Consider the following 20348-nt stretch of genomic DNA (forward strand, 5'->3'; position numbering starts at 1 on the left):
GAAACAGTATTTTTCTCTCTTTTGCTGCTGAGTCTCTGAACCTACTTCCTATTGTTGGAGAATACCTCCACGTATTTCCTGCCTCAGCTGAAAACACCAGATTCTCGCCTCCCTAGCCTCCCTGGCAGCCAGGCATAGCTCATCCTAAGCTCTGCCGATCAGATGCTTCCTCCCAAGGTTTTGAATTGGGATGGAGAGAATGACTAACTATACAAATCCATTCTGGTGACAGGTGGTAGTGGAGATGGCATCAGTTCCAGTGGGGGTGGGCAAGATTCAATGGCTGTGGTGTCAGAGGTCGAGTGGCAAGGTCTAGTAGCGGTCTGTGAGGATAATGGTGTCTTCGTTAAACCACCTGCGGCATGACTAGAGCATGTTTCCTGGCTGCAAAGCCCCTGATCTCACTGGCTGGCCCTCCCGGAGGTTCTGTCAGCTGTCACTGAGCTGCGGCTGGTTTGAGACTGCAGCTGTGCCGGCTGATTTAGCACTTGTAGACGACAGTAGCCAAGTTTAATACAAAAATAGATTCATTTGGGAAAATACACAGGCTTTCCAGGAACCCATACTGCATAATTCAGGATCAAGTCTTGGATGGAGATAGAAAACTTTTTCCTGGGGTCACAAGAAGCCCTCTAGGGGACCCTGTACTGCAAAGGCAACTGTATTTGCATGAACTTTAGACAAAACACTAGCACCAGGAACAAAGCACCTCAGACTTGGCTTCTTCTCATGCTCAGTTTAGCAGGTAGAAATCTAATGGATTTTTTGGCGAATTTTTTCCTCTTTTAGCTTGTTTCTTAGCCTTGGATACATGACCCAATTTGGACCTGATGCAGCAAGAAAATATCTGCAGGAAAGAAATTTTTTTAAATGCATCTTTGGGAGTAGGAAAGTTTTATGTCTGTGAACCTCTGAAGCACTGTCTTGGTGGTGACAATAGCTACAACACAGCTGGAGAAAGTCTTGGGTCTCTGGACAAAGAGCACATGGATGCACAACTAACCTCTTTACAGAAGATTTTTTTCAGTTGAGTTTCGGTTCACAGATTCTGGCCAATTGACACAGTATGACTGGTAAACTGAAAGGCTCAAACAAGAAGCTTTTCTCTTCCTCCATCCCCCAGGTAATCCTAAATCAGTTGGCTGGCAATTGCAATATAGATCTTGACTGTGCTGGAATCTGGAACACTATCTTTTGGTGGGAACAGTGGATCTACACACTTATTTACCACTTTTAACAGCTGAATATCTTAACTCTCTGAGAGATGTGGCCAAATGCAGCATAGAACCTCTGCTCTTTGCCTTATTGGATTGTTACATCCAATCTCAACATGTTCTCATGGTAAACAATTTGGTGATTTCCGCCTTAGGCCAAAATAGTGAGAAAATAGTGGCACCATGTCACCACAAGAGGGAGGACAGAGCCAAAAAAGCATCTCATTCAGTATTTTTAGGGCTAGGCTCTATCACTCCGGAGAAAACGGAACTTTTGCTGTTTTTATCTCCCCCATCCTCTTTCCTCTTATAATAATCCAGAGACTTTTTCTTGACCAAAGACAGAGCTTGAAAATCTCTCTGTAGAGAGGAAGACAATACATCTGGGAGCAGCTTACTTCTCCCGCTGCTGTTTCAGGCTGACTTTCCAGAGGAATGCTCCCCGAGATGATACTGATTCACACAGAAGTGGGTTCCTGTCTCAGTGCTGAAGGCACCCTGCAGTGCCTGCCTCTGCTCTCTGATTTGCCACCAGAGCCCAACTATCTGGTCTATGATAATACTTGCAATGTTCAATGATTCAGGCAGTTCTTGATTTAACTTATCATGGCACCAGAGCAACTAGGTAATACAGTAGCCAATGAGTAACTCTCAAAGGCCTACACTAAGCACTCAGTAAGCAGAGAAAGGTCAGATTCAGAGCCTAGGAAAAAACGCCTTTCTTGGAATGCCGTAAACAGAAATCCTCAGTTATAATCCACAATCATTCCTGAGTCCTTTGCGCCTGGGGAAGTTCCACAACTCTGAGCCCCATAAATGGTAGCACATTATACCCAATTAACCATGCAGGGTGTTTGGGGATTTATTTTTTTTTTTCATTGTTAGCCCAGCCTGGGTTAAAAAATGATGAATAGTGCTGAGTAAGATAGTTTTCCCTCAGCAGAGTTAGTCAGATGCTGCCGGCAGAATGTCAGGCAAAAACTACAGGGAGGAGTAAATACAATGGGAGATAACTTATGGCTGTGACAAAAGAAATATGATTCCTTGAATCCTGACTGATGCTTACTAAGACACACAGATTCAACCAAACAGGTTTCCAAACTATGATTTTTTTTTATTTTGAAAATAAATTACCAAATGACTGTCCCAAGAGTTCATTCTTTCACTAGATTTCTTTTATTTTTTTAACTGAGGTATGGTTAATTTGCAGTGGTGTGTTAGTTTTAGGTGTACAGCAAAGTGATTCAGTTAGACACATAGACATATATATATTCTTTTTTTAGATTCTTTTCCATTATAGGTTATTATAGGATATTGAATATAGTTCCCTGTGCTATAGAGCAGATCCTTTTGTTTATCACTAGATTTCTATGATAACTCTTATCCAGAGTTCAAAGTGTAGTACTGAATGGAAATGTAAACTCTTTTAAACACTGACTCAGAAGCAAAGCTTAATCTAGTCATGGTGGTCAGAGAAAAGATGGGAGCTGGAAAAAACGATACCCAAGATGCCTTAAAGACCGAAGATGACTCCAAACGACTGAAGAAAGAACAATGGCTAAATCTTTTGGCCTGAAAATATTCAGCTGGATAAAGGAATGCAAAGACAGCCAAGGCCCTGTACAACGTGATCTCGAAAGCTTGAGGGGAGCTTACTGCAACTTGGGAGACGCATCACATCTTGAATCTTGGAATCTTCCAACAGATTTCAGATCCAGAACGTCTCATGATGCAATTCCCAAAACTCCTCTCCCTAACAGTCTTCTGCTAGTAACACTGGTCCCTCTTCTGCAACGCTCATTTATTATGGAGAAATACATGCCTCCAATTCACTGCAAACTTGTATTCCTGCCATTATATCTGTGTTCCTTCCCAGGTTTAGATCTGCTCAGATCAGTTTTACAGCTGGGCCCCCAAAGCTCAGGAATTTCTGAGATCAGGCCAGACACAGGCAGAGAAGTCTCGATGTCAAGTTCTATCTCAGAAGCTTCAGCAAAGGAGCCTAGAGTCCCAGGGACTTGTCATTATCCATCTCTGCAGTCAGGGGAACATGAAGCTTTGATTGGTCAGACTTGAGTCACTTGCAGTGTTTAGAGCTGGGGGTGAAAACAGCTCTACCTACATTGAGAGCAGGAGAAGAGTAGGTTCCCAATTAATGTCAGAAGCTATTCAAAATAGAGTAAATGAATTCTGGGCAGCCACGAAGCAACACATGTCCACCTCCACCACGTTTCGGCCCTTACCTCTCCCTAGTCTCCTACCCCAGGCCCATTTGGCTTCCAGGGAACCTTGATGTCTGAATCTAGTGCAAATAGCCCCTTTGGCGTTGTGCAGTGTGATGGTCCTCACCATCCGCAACCACACGCTGCTCACTGCTGTGTGATGAGGGTCATTAGTATCCACTTGTTCAGTATTGTTTCAGTCTCTACTAGTATCTTTTGTTAATTCCTGTCATCATCAAGTCACCCCTCATGCATGCGCACACACACACATCATGGGGAGACAAGCCAAGGCAATGACAACATCTGACAGCAACAGTAAATACCTCAGATAAGTCATCCTGGTGATAGGATCAAGGATGGTCAGGGTGATGGAAGATGTTCATTACCACTGTCTTAAATCCGTCTTAGAACGAGGCATGTCATCTATTCAAAATTCACATAAAATAAATCATTTGTTTCAAATAAACATCTCCATTTTCCTCTTTCAGCATTGTTTTAAAAAATTAATAAAAATAGTAGATACTTCTTACCCACATCTGGCTCCCGTATTAACCACATGTAATTAAAATTAATTATTAAGTGGTTCATTAGGAAAGAATGATTGTCCTTTCACAATGAGACATCATCTCCAAACTTTCAGAGCAGAAAGCAGATGTAATGAGACTACAACACTTCTTCCCAGGAAAGACATCCTGACATTCTTTTTCCTCAAAGAGATTCAGTTCTGCCCCCACAATTTGCCACTGGAAAATCCCACTATCAGCCTTTTGGGTGATCCTGAGGGTTCTGACTCTTGGGAACTAGGTCTCCTGATGCTCTCGGATCTATGGTGAACAAATGTGGGCTCGGAAACTGGAGGGTGAGGACGCCCATCCTGCTGGAGTGCACAGTGCATGGGCGTGGGGGCAGTTTGTGTGGTGGAGAAAATGTGGGCTCTGGAGTCAGGCAGCCTGAGCTAGCATCCCAGCTCCACCACTTACCAGCTGTGTACCTGTCAACAGTCCTTTCTTTCTCAGCCTGAGTTTTCTCACCTGTAAAATGGTGATAAGACTTTCTACCCTCTAGAGTTGTCATGGAGACAGGATGGTCAACAGAGAGAGTTTAGCGTAGTGCCAGGCACATAGTACTAGATAAAAATTGGTTTGGATTAGGCTTTTTGATTATTTTGTGTTGTGGTTTTTTTAAGTGGGCAGGAGGTAAAGCTTGGTCTGAACTTTCATTTCCATCAGGAGAAGGACAGTCACTGACAACTTCTAGCAGTCTTAAACTGAGCAAGGAGAACACCATGGAATATCTTGGCCCTTCACTAAATATAAGAAAACAATCAGCACTTAAGATTTCCCTTTACCTACCAACTTGGAAGAGCTAGCAAACAAATCTTGATCAGCCTAAGGAAGATTTAAGCACCTAGTATCCTCTTTCTGGAGAGTATGGACTTCTAGTTTACATTATTTTGACTCTTAGTTCTGGCTCAAAGATAAAATATGTTTCATCACACAATCCAAAAAAGAAAAGTTCAGAGCATTATTAATAGTGAAGGCTTCTACTTATTAAGGATGTACTAGACATCCTGATCTGAGTGCTTTCTGTGCTTTAAGGATTATTTGAGATAGGCATTCTAGATGTGCCCATTTTATAGATGAGGAAACTGAGGCTCAAAGAAATGAAATCACTTTCCCAAGCTTCAACTACAAAGCTTATTTTCTTAACCAGAGGACATGTTGAAGCCTTCCAAGATACTTTAAAGTATCACAGATGCTTAGAAATAATCAATTTTAATTTGAATCAAAACTTTCTCATAATACTTCAGGAAAGACTTTTAATTCTAAGTTCTAGCTCATTGGTCCCCATTGACTAGTTCAAGTGCCCACTAGTCTGTTTCTAGGCAAAGTTTCCTGGCACTGAGGTCTCTAGAGTCCCTCTCCCTTCTCTAAAACAGCAAGAAATTTCCATAGGGAATGCAAAACAAATCTAGCAATCATCTTGTATCAATCAGAACTTGTTCAGTTATAGGAAAGAAACTTGACTCAAACTGGCTGAAGCAAAAAAAAAAGTCAAATGTATTGGCTCTTGAAACTGGTGAAGCTAGAAGTGCTGCTTCAGATGACCCAACATCAGGACTCACTTTTCCTCCAACTCTTGACTCTGCTTCTCAGGTCCGTTTCTTTCTCAGTCTGACTCTCTCCTCATGGAAGCACATTGTCTACCAGAAGTTTCAGACTCACAGCCTCATAGTTCCAAGTCCAGTGGGAAGAGAGAATGGTTCTTTGCCTGTATCTCAAGCAAAAGTCCTAGGAGGATTTACAGTTGAGCCCCACGGCACAGCTGCATTACATGTTCATCGCTGACACAAAGCGGATGCCATGCTCTGACTGGCCAGACCCAGGTCATGTGCCCAACTGTCAGCAGAGGTGACATCAGTACCTGGATAGAAAGCTGGGGACAGGTGGTGCTCCTGTTCCACAGAGAAAGCAGGATGTTGTTAACAACAGAAGGAAAATGAATGCTGAGCCACAAAATGTAAATGACTGCAATCTACACAATTATAGGTCCTAACATCCTATGAGCATAGGGACTCAACTCCACATATTCTTAACTAAACTCCAGGCCCGTGAAAGACAACGAGATATAACATTAGAACTCAGGACAATCCCTAAAATCCAGGCCAGGTAACTATTGCCAACATATGGGCAGTGGTCCTATGTTTTGGCCAAATACAGGCTTAATCAGTTAATATAAAGCATCTCTTACTCACAGTCAAGTTATGCCAGAGTCAATACTTGTGAATCCAAAGCAACGTAACAAGTGTCAGTCACCTCTCCTCCCCTACGCTCACTTTGTCACGATCTTGGAAGTTCCAGGATCTAAAACAAAGGGGCCGTAACAGAGACTAAAGCAGCCAGAGGCGAGCAGCCTCAGAGCTTTCAGCTTATCCTAAAGAGCTAACCCAGGAGAGAGGCTCTTCTCACATGGTATCCATATGGTTTAAATATTGTGTACATGGAACGTATGTCAAATCTACAGCCAGGGACAACGGTGATGCAGAAGGAACAGACCAATCACCATTCTTACAGCTGAAATCCACCAAGAACACGACCTCAGCCAGGCACTGGGGAATGAGAGGGGTCACTGTTGGAGGGAGGGAGCCAGCAGGCCAGTAGTTGGAATTTGGTCGGTTGGATGAAACTGTTAGCACGGCTCTGGTACCCTTGCTGACTGTGTTATTATATTCTGGAAGAAAAGAGGGAAGTGCAACATGAGAACTAGTGAATACTTTCAAAATGAACATTAACATTTCTCTCTAAATATGAATCTTCCTAAAATATAAAGTGCTAGTTTAAAACACCCCAAGGATTGAGCAAGTCTCCTAAATAAACTCTGTGTGCGTCAGATTCCTTCTTCATAGCATGGCCTGGATGATGGCTAAAGCATGTTTCAAATCTAGAATTCAACAAGTAGCATTTTCTTAGAATCTCATTAGGTATCGTAGCCCAGCAACCTGGACTCCAGTCACACTCAGCACCACTCCCATACCTCCACATCCTTGTCCACGTTCTCCAGGTGATGGTGACCATGGTGATGGTGGTCGTGATGGCGACTAGCAGGAATCAAGCCCTTATTATATGTTAAACACTCTTCTTTACCCAGGTGCTTTACATGGATTATGTAAGGATTACAACTATCTTTACTTAACAAAAGAAAATAAGGAGAGATGGAGAAAACAACAACCTGCACAAGGTCACAGTCAGTAAATGGCTCCCTCATCCACTTGTTTAAACCAGTCATCTGATTTGTGGACATGACAATGCGGATCTCAGTTTTCTCACTTTCAGTAACAAGCTAGTTGTTACTTCTAATGATTGTCAGCTTTCTAATTTGGATATGCATGAATGAGCCTCACATAGGTAAAGACAGTACTAAGGTGATTCAGATAACTTTTTGACAGAAACTTTCTTTGATCCACCACAGAGCACTCTGCCACTGAACATCAGAGCCTAGAGAAGGAGAATGCTCAGGATGCACCTCAGCCAACTACCTGCTTTCTGGGAGCCTCGGGGCGCTGCACAGAGAGCAGGGCCCTCAGTCTGAGTCCTGGGTTCAAGCCCGGGGCTCTGCCACTTACCAGCTGAGTCACTGGGAAATTTTCTTATCCTTTCAGCATTAGTTTCTCTTCTATGAAGCGGACAACAACACCACATACCTCACAGTGAGAGAGTACACTATAAAACAGCTGTGCTAAGTCAGCCCCAGTAAATGCTTTATGATAGCATCATATTCAGGGTGGGAAAGTCTGAATCCCAAGATGATCAGTATAAGATACCTGCAGAAGGGACAGAACATTCAGAAGAAGACAGGAAAGGATTAAACTCAGAGATAGCCATTCTATTTCTGCAAGAACTAATCTTGACTGAGATAACCCTAAATGTGCCACTTCCTCTTTCCTAGAACAAAGAACAATTAAAAACAAAAAATGGAATGCTTCATGAATTTGCATGTCATCCTTGTACAGGGGCCATGCTAATCTTCTCTGTATTGTTCCAGTTTTAGTATATGCGCTGCCCCAAAGAACAAGTTTATCATCTGTGAGAACTTCCATCAAAGTTTCCCTGATCCGCTCTCACTTGTACGTAGGGTTTTCCAATTCTAAGTAGCAGCAGCGCTGCTAAGGGTGAGGAAGGGTGGAGGAGGGGGTTAGGAGGCACAGGTGTCTACCTTTACACAAATGACCTCAGGAGTGCCACCTCTTGAGATACCAAGAAGCTAAGGGTGATGGCTTGTCACCCCCAAGAAGTGTGATCCCTGCTCCAACTCATTAGTCTTGCTTCTTGATAATATCTACTTCCCCACTACCAAAGCTATCCCTAAAAGCAACTCTTACTCCCTTGAAAAGATGGACCAAGAAGAAGGTGCAAAGGGTAAGTGGCTGGCACAGTAGTTTATATTTCAGGATCTTCTTAGATCACACCATCATCAACATCATCATCACCCCACATTATTCAGTCATTGGTGTTTACCCGGCATCAGAACTGCTGTTGGTTGGCTGCTGACATTCGGCCCAAGACAGCAGGGACCCCAGAGTGATCTTGCATCCTCATGTTTAACTCCACGACATACCTTGGAGAGTACCCTCATGGTAGTTGCTGCCTAAAATTGGCAGGCAGTCACTCTTAGAAATGGTTCAAGAGAATATTTGATGAACATTAGGAGTAAGAGAAGCCAGACACCAAAGAGGATATACTGAGTGATTTCATTTATGTGAGGTTCAGAAATAGAGGAAGCTGGTTTCTAGTTCTAGAAGTCAAAATGTTGGATGCCTTGGGTGCTTGGGTGGGAAAACTGGGTGATAGAATTTTTTTTTTTTTAACCAGAGTGCTGGTTAACTAGTGTGTTCACCTTGTAGGAAATTTCTAGAAATTTATACTCCAACAGTTTTATTGAGAAGAGGATGAGGAAGTAAAGGAAAAGAGGAGAGAAAGGAATAAAATTAAAAACAAAGAGAAATAAAAATTTAAAACAAAAAAAGTGAACACAATATTAAGAACCTGAAAATATGGTCAATGTCATTAATTAAAATCACAAAGAGCTATCACTACATACCTATTAGATCAACTAACATTAAAAATGGTGATAATACCAAATGCTGATAAGGATGTGGAGAAACTTGGTTCCGTACATTGCTGGTGTGAATGCAAAATGGCATTGCACTCAGGAAGATGATTTTTGCAGTGTTTATCATATGATTCAAAAATCACACACTTGGGCATTTATCCCAGAGATAGAAAAATTCATTTCACACAGAAAGCTGTGCACAACTATTCATAGAAGCTCTAGACATAGTAGGAAACATTGGAAACAACCCAAATGTCATTCAATGCGAAAATGGTTGAACAAATTTTAGTATATCCTAGAACGAAATACTATTCAGTAATAAAAAGGAACATGCCCATGGATCTCAAGGACATTTGCTTAGCGAAGAAAAATCAGTCTCAAATGTCACATACTATATGTTTCTGTTTACGTAACATTCTCAAAATGATAAAACTATAGAGATGGAGAACAGATGACTGCTGCTAGGGATTCGAGCGGGATGGAGTAGGAAGGGGTGTGGGTATAGAGAGGCAAGTAGCAGGAGGGGGTTTCTCTGTGGTGATGACACAGTTCTGTATCCTGATTATGATCTTGGTGGTTTCACGAGTATGCACAGGTGGTAAAATTACATAGAACGCTACACACACACACACACATGCAGGCAAGAAAAAAATGAACCTCACTTAGTGAAAACTAAACAAGGTCATCATCTAGTACCAATGTTGACTCCCAGCTTTAGAAGTGTACTACACCTATGTAACAGGTCGCCAATGGACCGAACTGGATGAAGGATATACAGGTCTCTCTGCAGTATTTTTACAACGTATTATCAGTCTACAATAATTTTAAAATGAAAACTTTAAAATAAAAAAAAGAGAAGAATCTTCAACCCCATCCAGTTGAGATTAGTCACATACATGCTGGAAAATGCTGCTCCCCTCAGGCAGGGTTGTTACCCTAAAATTCCTATCTTAGTGTCAAGCACTGTCAGGTGAAAACACACAATCCTTGCATGGAAGTACACCTACAAAAATGTTCTCCAATGGAGAGGGAAAAGAACAACCAAACTACGATTCTTGGACTCACTGGTTTCTCTCTCTTGCATGATTTGTGTAACAGCTTTCACATTGACTTAGAATTTCAGGTTCTTCTAAAACTGTGATCTTCATACATGTGTAGAAAGATTTTCTTAAATATTATGAGAACCAAACAGAAGTACTGAAGTCAAGCTACTTAGGGAAAACATCTGAATTGAAATCAGTATTGGAAAAAGACTGAAAAGCTTAGGTTGTCTCAAATTCCAAACAGCTTTTATTGACAGTGGCCAGGAAGTCAGAGGCGCTCACCAAGATTTCCTTCTCCCTAAGCTACAAGGAACAGGAGCCAATGTCTTCCCAGTGGGATTGCTTCTTTCTGGGAGAAGAGAGTGTGGCAAATACAACTTTAATCCAGAATAGAAAAGCCATCTTCCTTCTTAGCCTGCTAATTAATAAAAGTCGAACTTTAAGAACATAGTTCAAAACATAGGATAGGTTTCTAAGCCATCACTCATATTTATGTATTATTTACTCTTGGTTGAAATTGCATGGTTAGTCAAGTGATAGATAAACTGAAACTAAAATTTCAAAAGCCTTTTTATCCCCCTGTAATCAGGAGGAATTTAAAAATCCTGTCATGTTAGCAAGTATCAGCAAGTGTTGTGATTTGTCTAAACAGGACTTTGGACACCAACTCGCTGAATATAATCTGAAGAAAAGGAAAAAATCTTGTCTAGAACCACCGGAAAAGCCACTGGGGCTGAAAGTCAGGGTGTGAACTTCACACAGGGCTTCATCCTCAGACTGTATTCCTGGGCCAGTTCCATTCCTTTGCCACCAAGAGCACATGCTGTTTGTTAATGTTTCTTCTCCAAGATTCAGGGATTCAGGGTAATGATTAGTGACAAGTGAGCAGACAGAACCAAGTGGTGGGCAGGACCCACTGAGAGCTGGGTCAGGGGCGTGGCTAGAAAAAAATGTGGAAGGGCCATCCTCACTGGGCCAGTTCAATCATGTGTTTCCGTGTCCTGGCCTGAGGCCCAGGGGACACAGATACACCCTGCTGAGATCAAGGATGTGAAACCAGAGTTTATCCAGCTTCACAAATTGGGCAGTAATCTATTTTTGAAAAAATGACATAAAAATTCTTTCCTGTTGCTATTTCTCAGATACTCTCATGACTTGAAGTATTAATTAAACATTAATTACAATGTTACTTAGTTTTCATTTAGATTCTCTCACTAAGTATAGTTTGCAATCTACGTTTTGCTATGGACGCATTTATAATCATTTTTATTTTGAATGAAAAAAAATATGGCCTGTGAACACTTTTCTTTTACACACACACATGCACACACGCCTGCTTACCATTGATTTTGAAAAAGAAACCTGCCACTACTTTGAGCTTTTAAACCATGCATTTAACACTCAAAAGACTGAAAATTTTAAAGCCAGAAAGCCTACATGGGGCTAACAAAGCCTTTCTTAGACTCCTCCTCATCCTGGGAATCCCAGTTTAGTAACTTACCTGTGCATTGTCAGTGTCCCCACCAGTCAGTAAACTCCTCAGGTACAGGAGCCGGGTGTTACTGAGTAGTTCCAAGGCGCAGCCCAGGGCTGGGCACATAGTAGGTATTCAATCACCATTTCATAGATGGAATATGTTAACTTATCCGGTATAGATGGGACTATCATCTTCACTGGACAAGAGTGTTGCTATTTATACAGATTAGCCCACTACTATTTCATTACATGTATATATACATATAAATGTATGTAATATGTATAAATATAAATGTATACCTGTATATATATATATGTATACACATATTTTTTTTTCAGTTTTCAGTTAAAACAAACTGTTCTCTGAAGAACTCCAGACTTCCTAAATGCTTTGTTGTCTCTGTTGGGGTTTTGAGGGGAAAATAATGACGTGGCACCAAATCTCCAAAAACCATGCACCCTAGAATTCGTGCCCTTGGGTAATCCTTCCTATATTAAATCGGAGTTGGGCCTATATGCAATAAAGGAATAACTCTGCAGGCTTAGGATGGTCAAACTTTGTACTTTCCAAAGAAAGGACTGACCCTTGACTAGCTCCTGGGATATAATCTGTAAGACTTGGTATATTCTGTCTGATAAGAGTGCCTTTGTACCTCTAGGGCCTTAAGCCACAACCAGATAATTTATGCTAACTATGTGATTTATGGTAAACACCTGTTTTTATTCACCTGGGACTGTGGACCATGCTGTATCACTTTGACTTCAGGAGGGGACAGAGACTGAGTAACTAAGGTCAGCCACGTGGGCAGTCCATGCTTATGTGACTGCCCTTTAAAAAAACCCTGGACAACAAGGCTCAGGTGAGCCTCCCTGGTTGGCCACACTTTGTACATGTTATCACACATCGCTGCTGGGACAATTAAGTGTTATCTGTAAAACTCCACTGCAAGAGGACAGTGGGAAGCTTGCACCTGGTTTCTCTTGGACTCTGCTCTATGCTCCTGTTTCCTTTGCTGATTTTAATCTGTATCCTTTCACTGTAGCAAAACTTCACCGTGAGTCTAATAGCTTTTCTGAGTTTTCTCCTTCCAGAGAAGCTTCAAACCCAAAGGCAGTCTGGAGGATCTTGCACACAGCCTATAATTTGCTGTAACCAGTTGAACCAGGTGAAAGTGATGCTGTGCCTCTTCTGGGCATGTGCCTTAAGGAGGCCTGGAAGCTTCTGCTCCTGTGCTTTTGGATACCCTGAGTGAACAGTAAGTAGAGACCGCGGGAAGGTCTAGCCATCCCAAGGGCACAGCTGAATTTTTAGAAGACAACAGTTCCAGCCATCATCTGACTTCAAACACACAGGACTCCAACAGAGACAACTGCCCAGCTAAGCCCAGTCAACCCACAGAATCATAAGCAATAACCAAATAGTTGTTGATTTAAACCACTGCATTTTGGGATGGCTTGTTAGGTAGCAATAGATAACTAAAACCAGCAGGAATGATAAAATAACTGAAGAGATTCAGAATGTAATTGGCTAAGAGATCAGACATAAGGAACTGTCAGACACAGTTACTTGAGCAACTCAACCCAAAACATTATTCTTAAATTGAAAGCAAGAAACAGTATTTTTTAAGAGGACTGGGATTTAGTAAAATTCCCTCAGGCTGCAGAAATCTATTATTTTATTTAAGGTTCCAGCCTTATTTTCATAGCTTACGTAAAGACTACCTCACATAAGAATAGTCTTTAGGAGGCTTCAAAGCTTTTCATGATTTATTTAATTTTACTCTGAAAATGAGAATATGAGGTCATTGAATTTATCCAAATTTTAGAGATACGGAAGGGAGCTCCCTAGTAGACAAGGAGCTGGAAACACTGGTTTCAGTTGCTCCAGCACACGCCCTCTGTACACTGCTGGGTTCTACCTGGCCACCCTCCGATGAGTCCTCAGGAGGAGAAGATACCAAGCTCTTGACACAGTGTTTGAAAATACTATGGAAAGTTTTTGTGGATTTCACTGCATGTTCCCCAGTGAATATTTCAGCAAGCTAAAAATGTGACTTGTCAGTCATGAGAAGACCAAGTCCGTATGATCAGGGAACAGCAATAATGCTGGAATTTTATCTAATCATCAGCAAGTGCTCTTCGAGGACATTAAATGTCTCATACAAATTTGTAATTTGCTTGGCAAGTATTTATCTGTTAATGAAATGTAACCTTTCAGAAGAGAGCTGACAAGACGCTTAGGATGGGGTAAGTAGTGGCTCCTGCCGGGCTAAGCAAAGCCACCTTCCAGGAAAACGGAACCCGGATTTCTTATAAAACCCCAGTCATCCCAGATAATGGCAACAATCTAGGTAGGTGAACTCAGAGTTTTCACTTCCATGTCTTGTGTTTATATGTCCCAACAGGCACTTTTAAATGACTTAATCCATCTGGAAGCTTTCAAATGGAAAAAAACAAAGTACAGAGAAGCATATTGTTTTGGATCATTCTGTGAATCGAAACACATACTTTAAAAAATCAAATATTCTTTCCTTGTGTTAAGAACAAACCCCAAGTGCCTTATCAGCCACCTTATTTCCAAGAGGCAGAAATACAGTTCTGCGGCTGTTAGCGGGGAAGGCAGAGAATTTCCTCAGCCACCCATGAAGGAAGATGAGAGGTCTTATCCACTGGCTGGCTGCTCTTACAGAGACTGCATGGAAACTTGGTGGACACAGAGCACAATGCTCTAAACTAAGGAACATATCCCAAAGCACAGATGTTTTTCTCTTAACTGTGAATGCTGGCTGACTTGTTCATACCCTTTTTCAGTGCTCAGCAGACGGGACGTCTTTGGAGTGAACTGTCCCCTAGAACTTGGGGCTGATATTCATTGCTAGATGGAAAACACATCGTTGGCTAGACAGACGTGAAATCAATATTACACAAAAATGCTTCCATTTTGGGAAATTCCCTGAGATAAAAGTGTCTTTCTGGCTCTGGGCACACGTAAGTAACCATCAGGACACCTAAGTAAAAGAGAAAATGTATTTTCAATGGTTTGCCATCATAGTGATACGTGCTTATAAACTCCTAATATTTTCCTACTGTTCCATTTTGGAAGTAGAAAGTTAACTCATTTTTCTGTTTAGTGCCTCAGTGACTTCATTAGGTGGTTTCTATAAAGACTTTAATTGATTCACAGCAAGGAAAATTATTCCAGAGCTAAGATACAATTTTATCTATCATAAACAGCACAGAGTACTAAAACATGCTTTGAGTTTAACAAATTACATAGCTTTATGCCCACGAATGCAATAGATCAAGTAAAACAGTGATTTTTCAAACACTGCAAAGTTCAGCTAATTTAGATAATGCAAGTTTGGGAATGCAAGATTGGTCTAAAATGTAAAAACGTTAAATACTATTAACATGCTAATTTTGTTTTCTTAGGATATTTTAATTTCCTAGCAATTAAATAACTTAATTTTTTTTTACCACAAATATTTCATCATATGGACAGACACTCATCTTTTATTTGTTATCTGACGAGGTCGGTATGCTAAATTATAAATTAGCTTAGGTGCTCTCATCCAGTATCTCAAGGATAAATTAAAATTCTCAGTAAAAATCCAGTTGATATGTACAGACCACCAAAAATTCTATTTTAATCCTTTAGTGGGGAAGAATCCATCAGAAAATTTAAGCTTTCTGTTTTTTTTATTAACATGGTGAGAGAAAAAGAACTTCCCAGATAATTGGGCATGAGAGATATTTACTGATATGTAAGACTAAAAAAGCATTATTTCTGTACCATTAAAGCTCCTAACACCTGATCTTCTTTTAAACTAATTCTGAGTAGTATATGAAAGGTCTAATAATCAGAAAAGCACCAGACTATTTTTAAACTTACTGGCTCAGAAATTTCCAGCCTCTAAACCTGGAAAATAGAGTTTTAAATCGATGCCATACCTTTTATGGGGAACACATGGTGAACTGCTGCTTTTGTCCTGGTTTCGTGCACGTAGAGCATCTTGTGCATCCACGGAAAGACCACGGGGGCGGGGCAGGGGCGCACTGTACTGCAGGAGTCAGCGTTCAAAGTCATTGTTAATTGAGAACACCTTGAATTGAAGTTCCAGGAGGGACAGAAATTTGAGCCATGAGATACTCCCCAATGAAGAGCCATGTTGAAAACTTCCTAAAATGTCTTTGTATAAAACCATATCCAGATCTTTAGAGAATAGGTCGGACCTGTATCATTTAAATAACTTCTCAAATGCCCCTATGTGATAAACCATTTCAGAAACACCCTGCCCACTCTTCTCTGAACCAATGACATTTCTAGATTTGCCTTTATCCATACCACCTTTAAATGAAAATAAAGTTTTATTGATATCCTGGTCTTGACACTTAACAGCTATGTGACCTCAGACAAATTCCTTGATTTCTCTTGCCTTAGTTTCCTCATCTGTAAAATGGTGCAGGTTGTGGCAGGGATTAAATGAGTTACTGTGCCTGGCACATAATGTCCACTCTGTGATGTCAGTTGTTAACCTAGTATTACCACTCACCTATCATACTTTAACTTATAATGTTTGCAGGGAGGCCATCAGCACAAAATTTTTAAAAAAATCAATTATAACACGATTCATGATTTTTTCCCCCAAAATGTAAAAAGACTCAAAATTTTCAAGATTGTTCATAAGACCCCAAAGTGACTATGAACTTGGCTCAGAATTATCTATCCTAAGCACATTTGGATTTTTTTCCAGCTTTCCATCCCAAATAAATTCATGCACAAGGGGAGTCAGAAATGAACTTGCTAATTAAGACTTTCTTGCTGATCCTTCTGAAGCATCTCTTCCAGGCACAGGGTTGGTAAAGAGATGAATTCCCTCCAGAAGATGATTCTGAGAGATGGCAGCAAACAGACTTCCCTCCTTTGGGAAACTCCTCACTGCCTTCCTGAAATTAAGGGCTGCTCTCTCTCTCTCCCATGCACATTGACTGCTACCCTGAAGGCGCAACTCTATGATCCCAAAGTACCCAGACTGATCTAAATTTACCCCTAGGTCCTCTCTCTCTGCTTGGTCCTGTCTACAGCTAGAGATGAGCAAGAAGCACTCACCACCTGCCCAGGCGCCCTCTTTTCTACCCTCCCTCTGTTGAGAGAGATCTGATAAGAGAACAGGATGCAGCCAGTAGCGCCCACAGGATACACTCTCAGGTTTCCCAAGCGAGGGAAGCAGAGATGGTCAAGAAAGGCTGCTAAACTAAATGTACAAGCTATTTAGCAGGCTCTGAAGCTAGAGGAGTCAATTCTGCAGTCACTAGGGTATCGCTGTAACATACAGTTATCGCCTGTTGACCCTGAAAAGTGAGAACAGTCATGGAGATGGGTTAAAGAAGAACTCAACCCCTGGAAGTTTTAGTTGGAGGACCTTTCCTGGTGAGCTACTATTTTAATGTCATTACTCTGGGAGGCAGGCAATTTCATGGCAAAAGAATACACTAAATCATAGACACAGTGACAATGTAATATTCAGTGCTGATGGCCAAGGCTGTGATTTCCTAGGTGACAGAGTTGGCCAGCAGGTTTCTATTTCTTCTTTACAAAATAAGCAAATGCTTACTTTATCATTCACACACCAAAAATTATGTTTTAGAAACAACACACAAACTGATTGGAATGCAAACATTCTTTGGTTTACTCATCAAAGTAGCAATTAACAAAATAGCAAAAGCCTTAGCAGTTAAATAAAAAAGTGACATTCTTTATTTATCTATCAAACCTTATAAAACATTGAAATGCATTAATTTTCACTCTCATGTCCTGTAGCAATATCCTTTCTTCCTTTTGCCCCTCAGCCCCCTAAATTAAGTTATTCTGATGGGCTCATCTCCTAAAAAAAAAAAGGTTTTATCATTCTTAATATCACTTACTTTTTATTGTCCCAACATGGAGAATAAGCTAGATTTCCTCTTTGTCTGTTGCATTTCAAATGGATATGAGAAAATGGAGATTCTATCAGCACATTTTCAAGATAACAGGAAAGTTAAGCCCTCAGCAAGGATTTCAAGGCAATGGTATGCCATTGTCATGTTTTGGCAAGTGATCAAGCTTTGAGAAGTATTACTGTTGGTACTAAAAAAGAGGACTCCATTCCAGAAGCACAGGCTTATATTAGACATGATTCATAATGGCAAATACAGTTGGTTTCTATAAGATTGATTTCAGAGAAGCAGTTTTCTATTTTTCTGAGGGTTCTATATGACTGCCTTAATTCTTGAATGTCTTAATTCTTAATTAAGACAGAATTCTTGAATGTCAATGACAAAATCTTTAACAAAAGAATCCTTAACAAAAGGTAGATTTGAAAATGGGATTGTTTCAAAAGGAGAAATGACAGTTAAGAGAGAGTTCTTGGCTTTTTAGAAAAGGTACAACATATATATAGTAAGGAGTAAAGGTGAATTCAAACACATAATCCTGTACACCTTAGAAACACCCAATGTGTAGCCAAAACAACTGCCCTAAAAAGATGTCTCAAGGTTTGGAGCCACACGTGTTTTTCTTTATATAACTCAATATTTGCATCATGCAACTATACAAGTTTCCTGTGATCTGTTAACCGTGAGGAAGCTTTTCACCAGAATTTTTGGCAATATACTCTTCTTCGAATAAAACAAGCCTCACAAAACATTATCATTAACGTCTGACAACTGAATTGGGCAAAGTCTTTCTGAAAAATGGGTAATCTTTAAAAAAGAATTATTCTTTTTTTTCCTTCATACATCAGTGCTCCATCTTCAAACAAATCACGAGCAGTCACAATCTCAGCCCACATGCTCATATGTTCTCTTCATCCAACATTTTGTTGATACCATCACACAGTTTTTGTAAGTGGGGTTTGAAATTTCCAAAGGGATTATACAAGGCAGCCAAGAAATCACAATCTGAAAAGTGATCAAAGACGTTATTAACCCGTCCGTGTGACTTGGCGGTGAGGTGACGCTGGATGATCTGGTGCAGCATGTCTCGGCACTCATTTAGCAGCCTGGATAACACGTTCCGGTCAAAGGTGAAATCCACCTGATGGAAACTGACTGCGGTCATAGCAAGTTGGTGCACTTTCTTCTTAAATTTCTCCATGAGTGCGAGCTCGTCTTGGTTAAACTGATTATTCCTGTAAAGAATGGCCAGCTTGATGACTGTTTTGATGAGGTTTTTGATGATCTTCTCTGCCTCCTTCTTGTTTTGGGTGTACTCCTTGGTCACCCGGTAGAGCTCATCCAGCACTTCGCTGCTGGTGTCATCGATTAAGGTGGTAGCGATGGATTTGGACACCATTTTACCCAAGATCTTCTTTTGTGCCTGAACAGCCAGGTTTTTGGAATTAAAGACATCTGTGGCCACTAAAAACAAAGGGGAGGGGGAGGATAAAAGATCAGTCAACATCAGCAAGAGAAGCAAATTAAAAATCTGAAATCTGAAGGAGTATTTTCCTTCACATTTTCCCACCATTTAGTTTGCCTCCTACCTGCTGACATGAGTTTATGTTCTGAAAGGAACTGAAATAATTTTCCTATGTTTTGGGGGATTAAGTTCTCATTTGTGAAATGAACAGGTTGTTGTGAATAATCTTTAAGGTTTTTGGCAATTCAGGTGTTTTATACCTTCTGCTTTGTAGTCAGTGCTTTGTTTAGATGTTGAAGAGTTCTGATTATCAAGATTGTATGTCTCACAAGGTGACAAGTTTTTATGCAATTTTCCCTAGCTTTAATTTTATAAGAAATACATAAGAAATATAAAATCAACTCCACAACTGCTCTTTGAGCAACAGTAACCAATAACAATTTAAAGAAACACATTTAAATGTAAGAGGGATAAATGACAAAGCCATGATATTGAGTGGAAGAGCCCTGCTTCATAGTTCAGTTGCAAAAAGTCTAATTTCCCAACACATTGTCTAGCACCTACCAGTCTGATCATCCTAACCACTTTGAATTTCAACTCTCCAAGTTGAGTGTTGGAAAGAAATATTCCTTGGAGAGCTTACTGTCACTTGTTATTTCTAATGAATGGCCATTGTGCCCTTTAAATTTTTATACAATATTTTGAGAATTATGTTATTTATAATTTTTATTGAAGTATAATTGGTTAACAGTGTTGTGTTAATTTCTAATGTATAGCATAATGTTTCAATTATACACATATATATATTCCTTTTCATATTCTTTTTCATTATAGGTGATTACAACATATTGAATATAGTTCCCCATGCTATACAGGAAAAACCCTGTTGCTGATTTGAGGAAATAGCCCTACTGTATGAACTAATGAAATGTGCTGCATGAACAACATACTTTGAAAAAGCTGATGCTTAGAGTTTAATTTTGGAATCATCATAACTTAATTGGACAGAGGTTTAAGGGACATATAATAAGAGCTGTATGCATTAAATACTAATGAGACATTGTGATGTTCCTAGCTTACAGCCAGTCAGTGCAGATGCTCAGTAAATGTTTATTTCCCAAACCAAGTTTAGCTTTTCTCCAAAATTTTCGCCCGCTTTGTGCATGCTGCTCCACCACAACTGTGCTTTCTCCTTCTTCTCCAAGGTCCTCAGAGATGTAGATCTCGGGGTCTCTATTTCACCTTTGGGTCCAGGAGCAGCTGTTTTGTCTGCATGTGCCAGTGTGTTAGCCTAGGCCTGGGTGTTGGAAAGCATTCAGTAGTGAAAGATGAAAGCTTAAAAATACAGATATGTAGGAATGAATCATGGCATCAGTGATATTAT

At 40.4% G+C, this 20348-nt stretch overlaps 1 protein-coding gene and 1 non-coding gene across 5 annotated transcripts in view; both read right to left on the reverse strand.

Moving 5' to 3' along the window:
- Positions 1–7901: 7901 nt before the first annotated feature.
- On the reverse strand, positions 7902–8006 carry LOC116278209 (U6 spliceosomal RNA). Its single transcript, XR_004187606.1, has one exon. It is a non-coding gene; the product is annotated as a U6 spliceosomal RNA (small nuclear RNA).
- Positions 8007–17231: 9225 nt separating this feature from the next.
- TNFAIP8 (TNF alpha induced protein 8) overlaps positions 17232–20348 on the reverse strand; it is a 120854-nt gene continuing 117737 nt past the window's right edge. For all 4 annotated transcript variants that reach the window (XM_015250328.3, XM_072957913.1, XM_031673129.2 and 1 more), the window contains exon 2: positions 17232–18963. In XM_015250328.3, the coding sequence (XP_015105814.1) occupies positions 18398–18963 (566 nt within the window). In that variant the 3' untranslated portion in view covers positions 17232–18397. The remainder of the gene's footprint in view (positions 18964–20348) is intronic.

Source organism: Vicugna pacos, chromosome 3 (assembly GCF_048564905.1).
Source record: "Vicugna pacos chromosome 3, VicPac4, whole genome shotgun sequence".
Lineage (NCBI taxonomy): Eukaryota > Metazoa > Chordata > Mammalia > Artiodactyla > Camelidae > Vicugna > Vicugna pacos.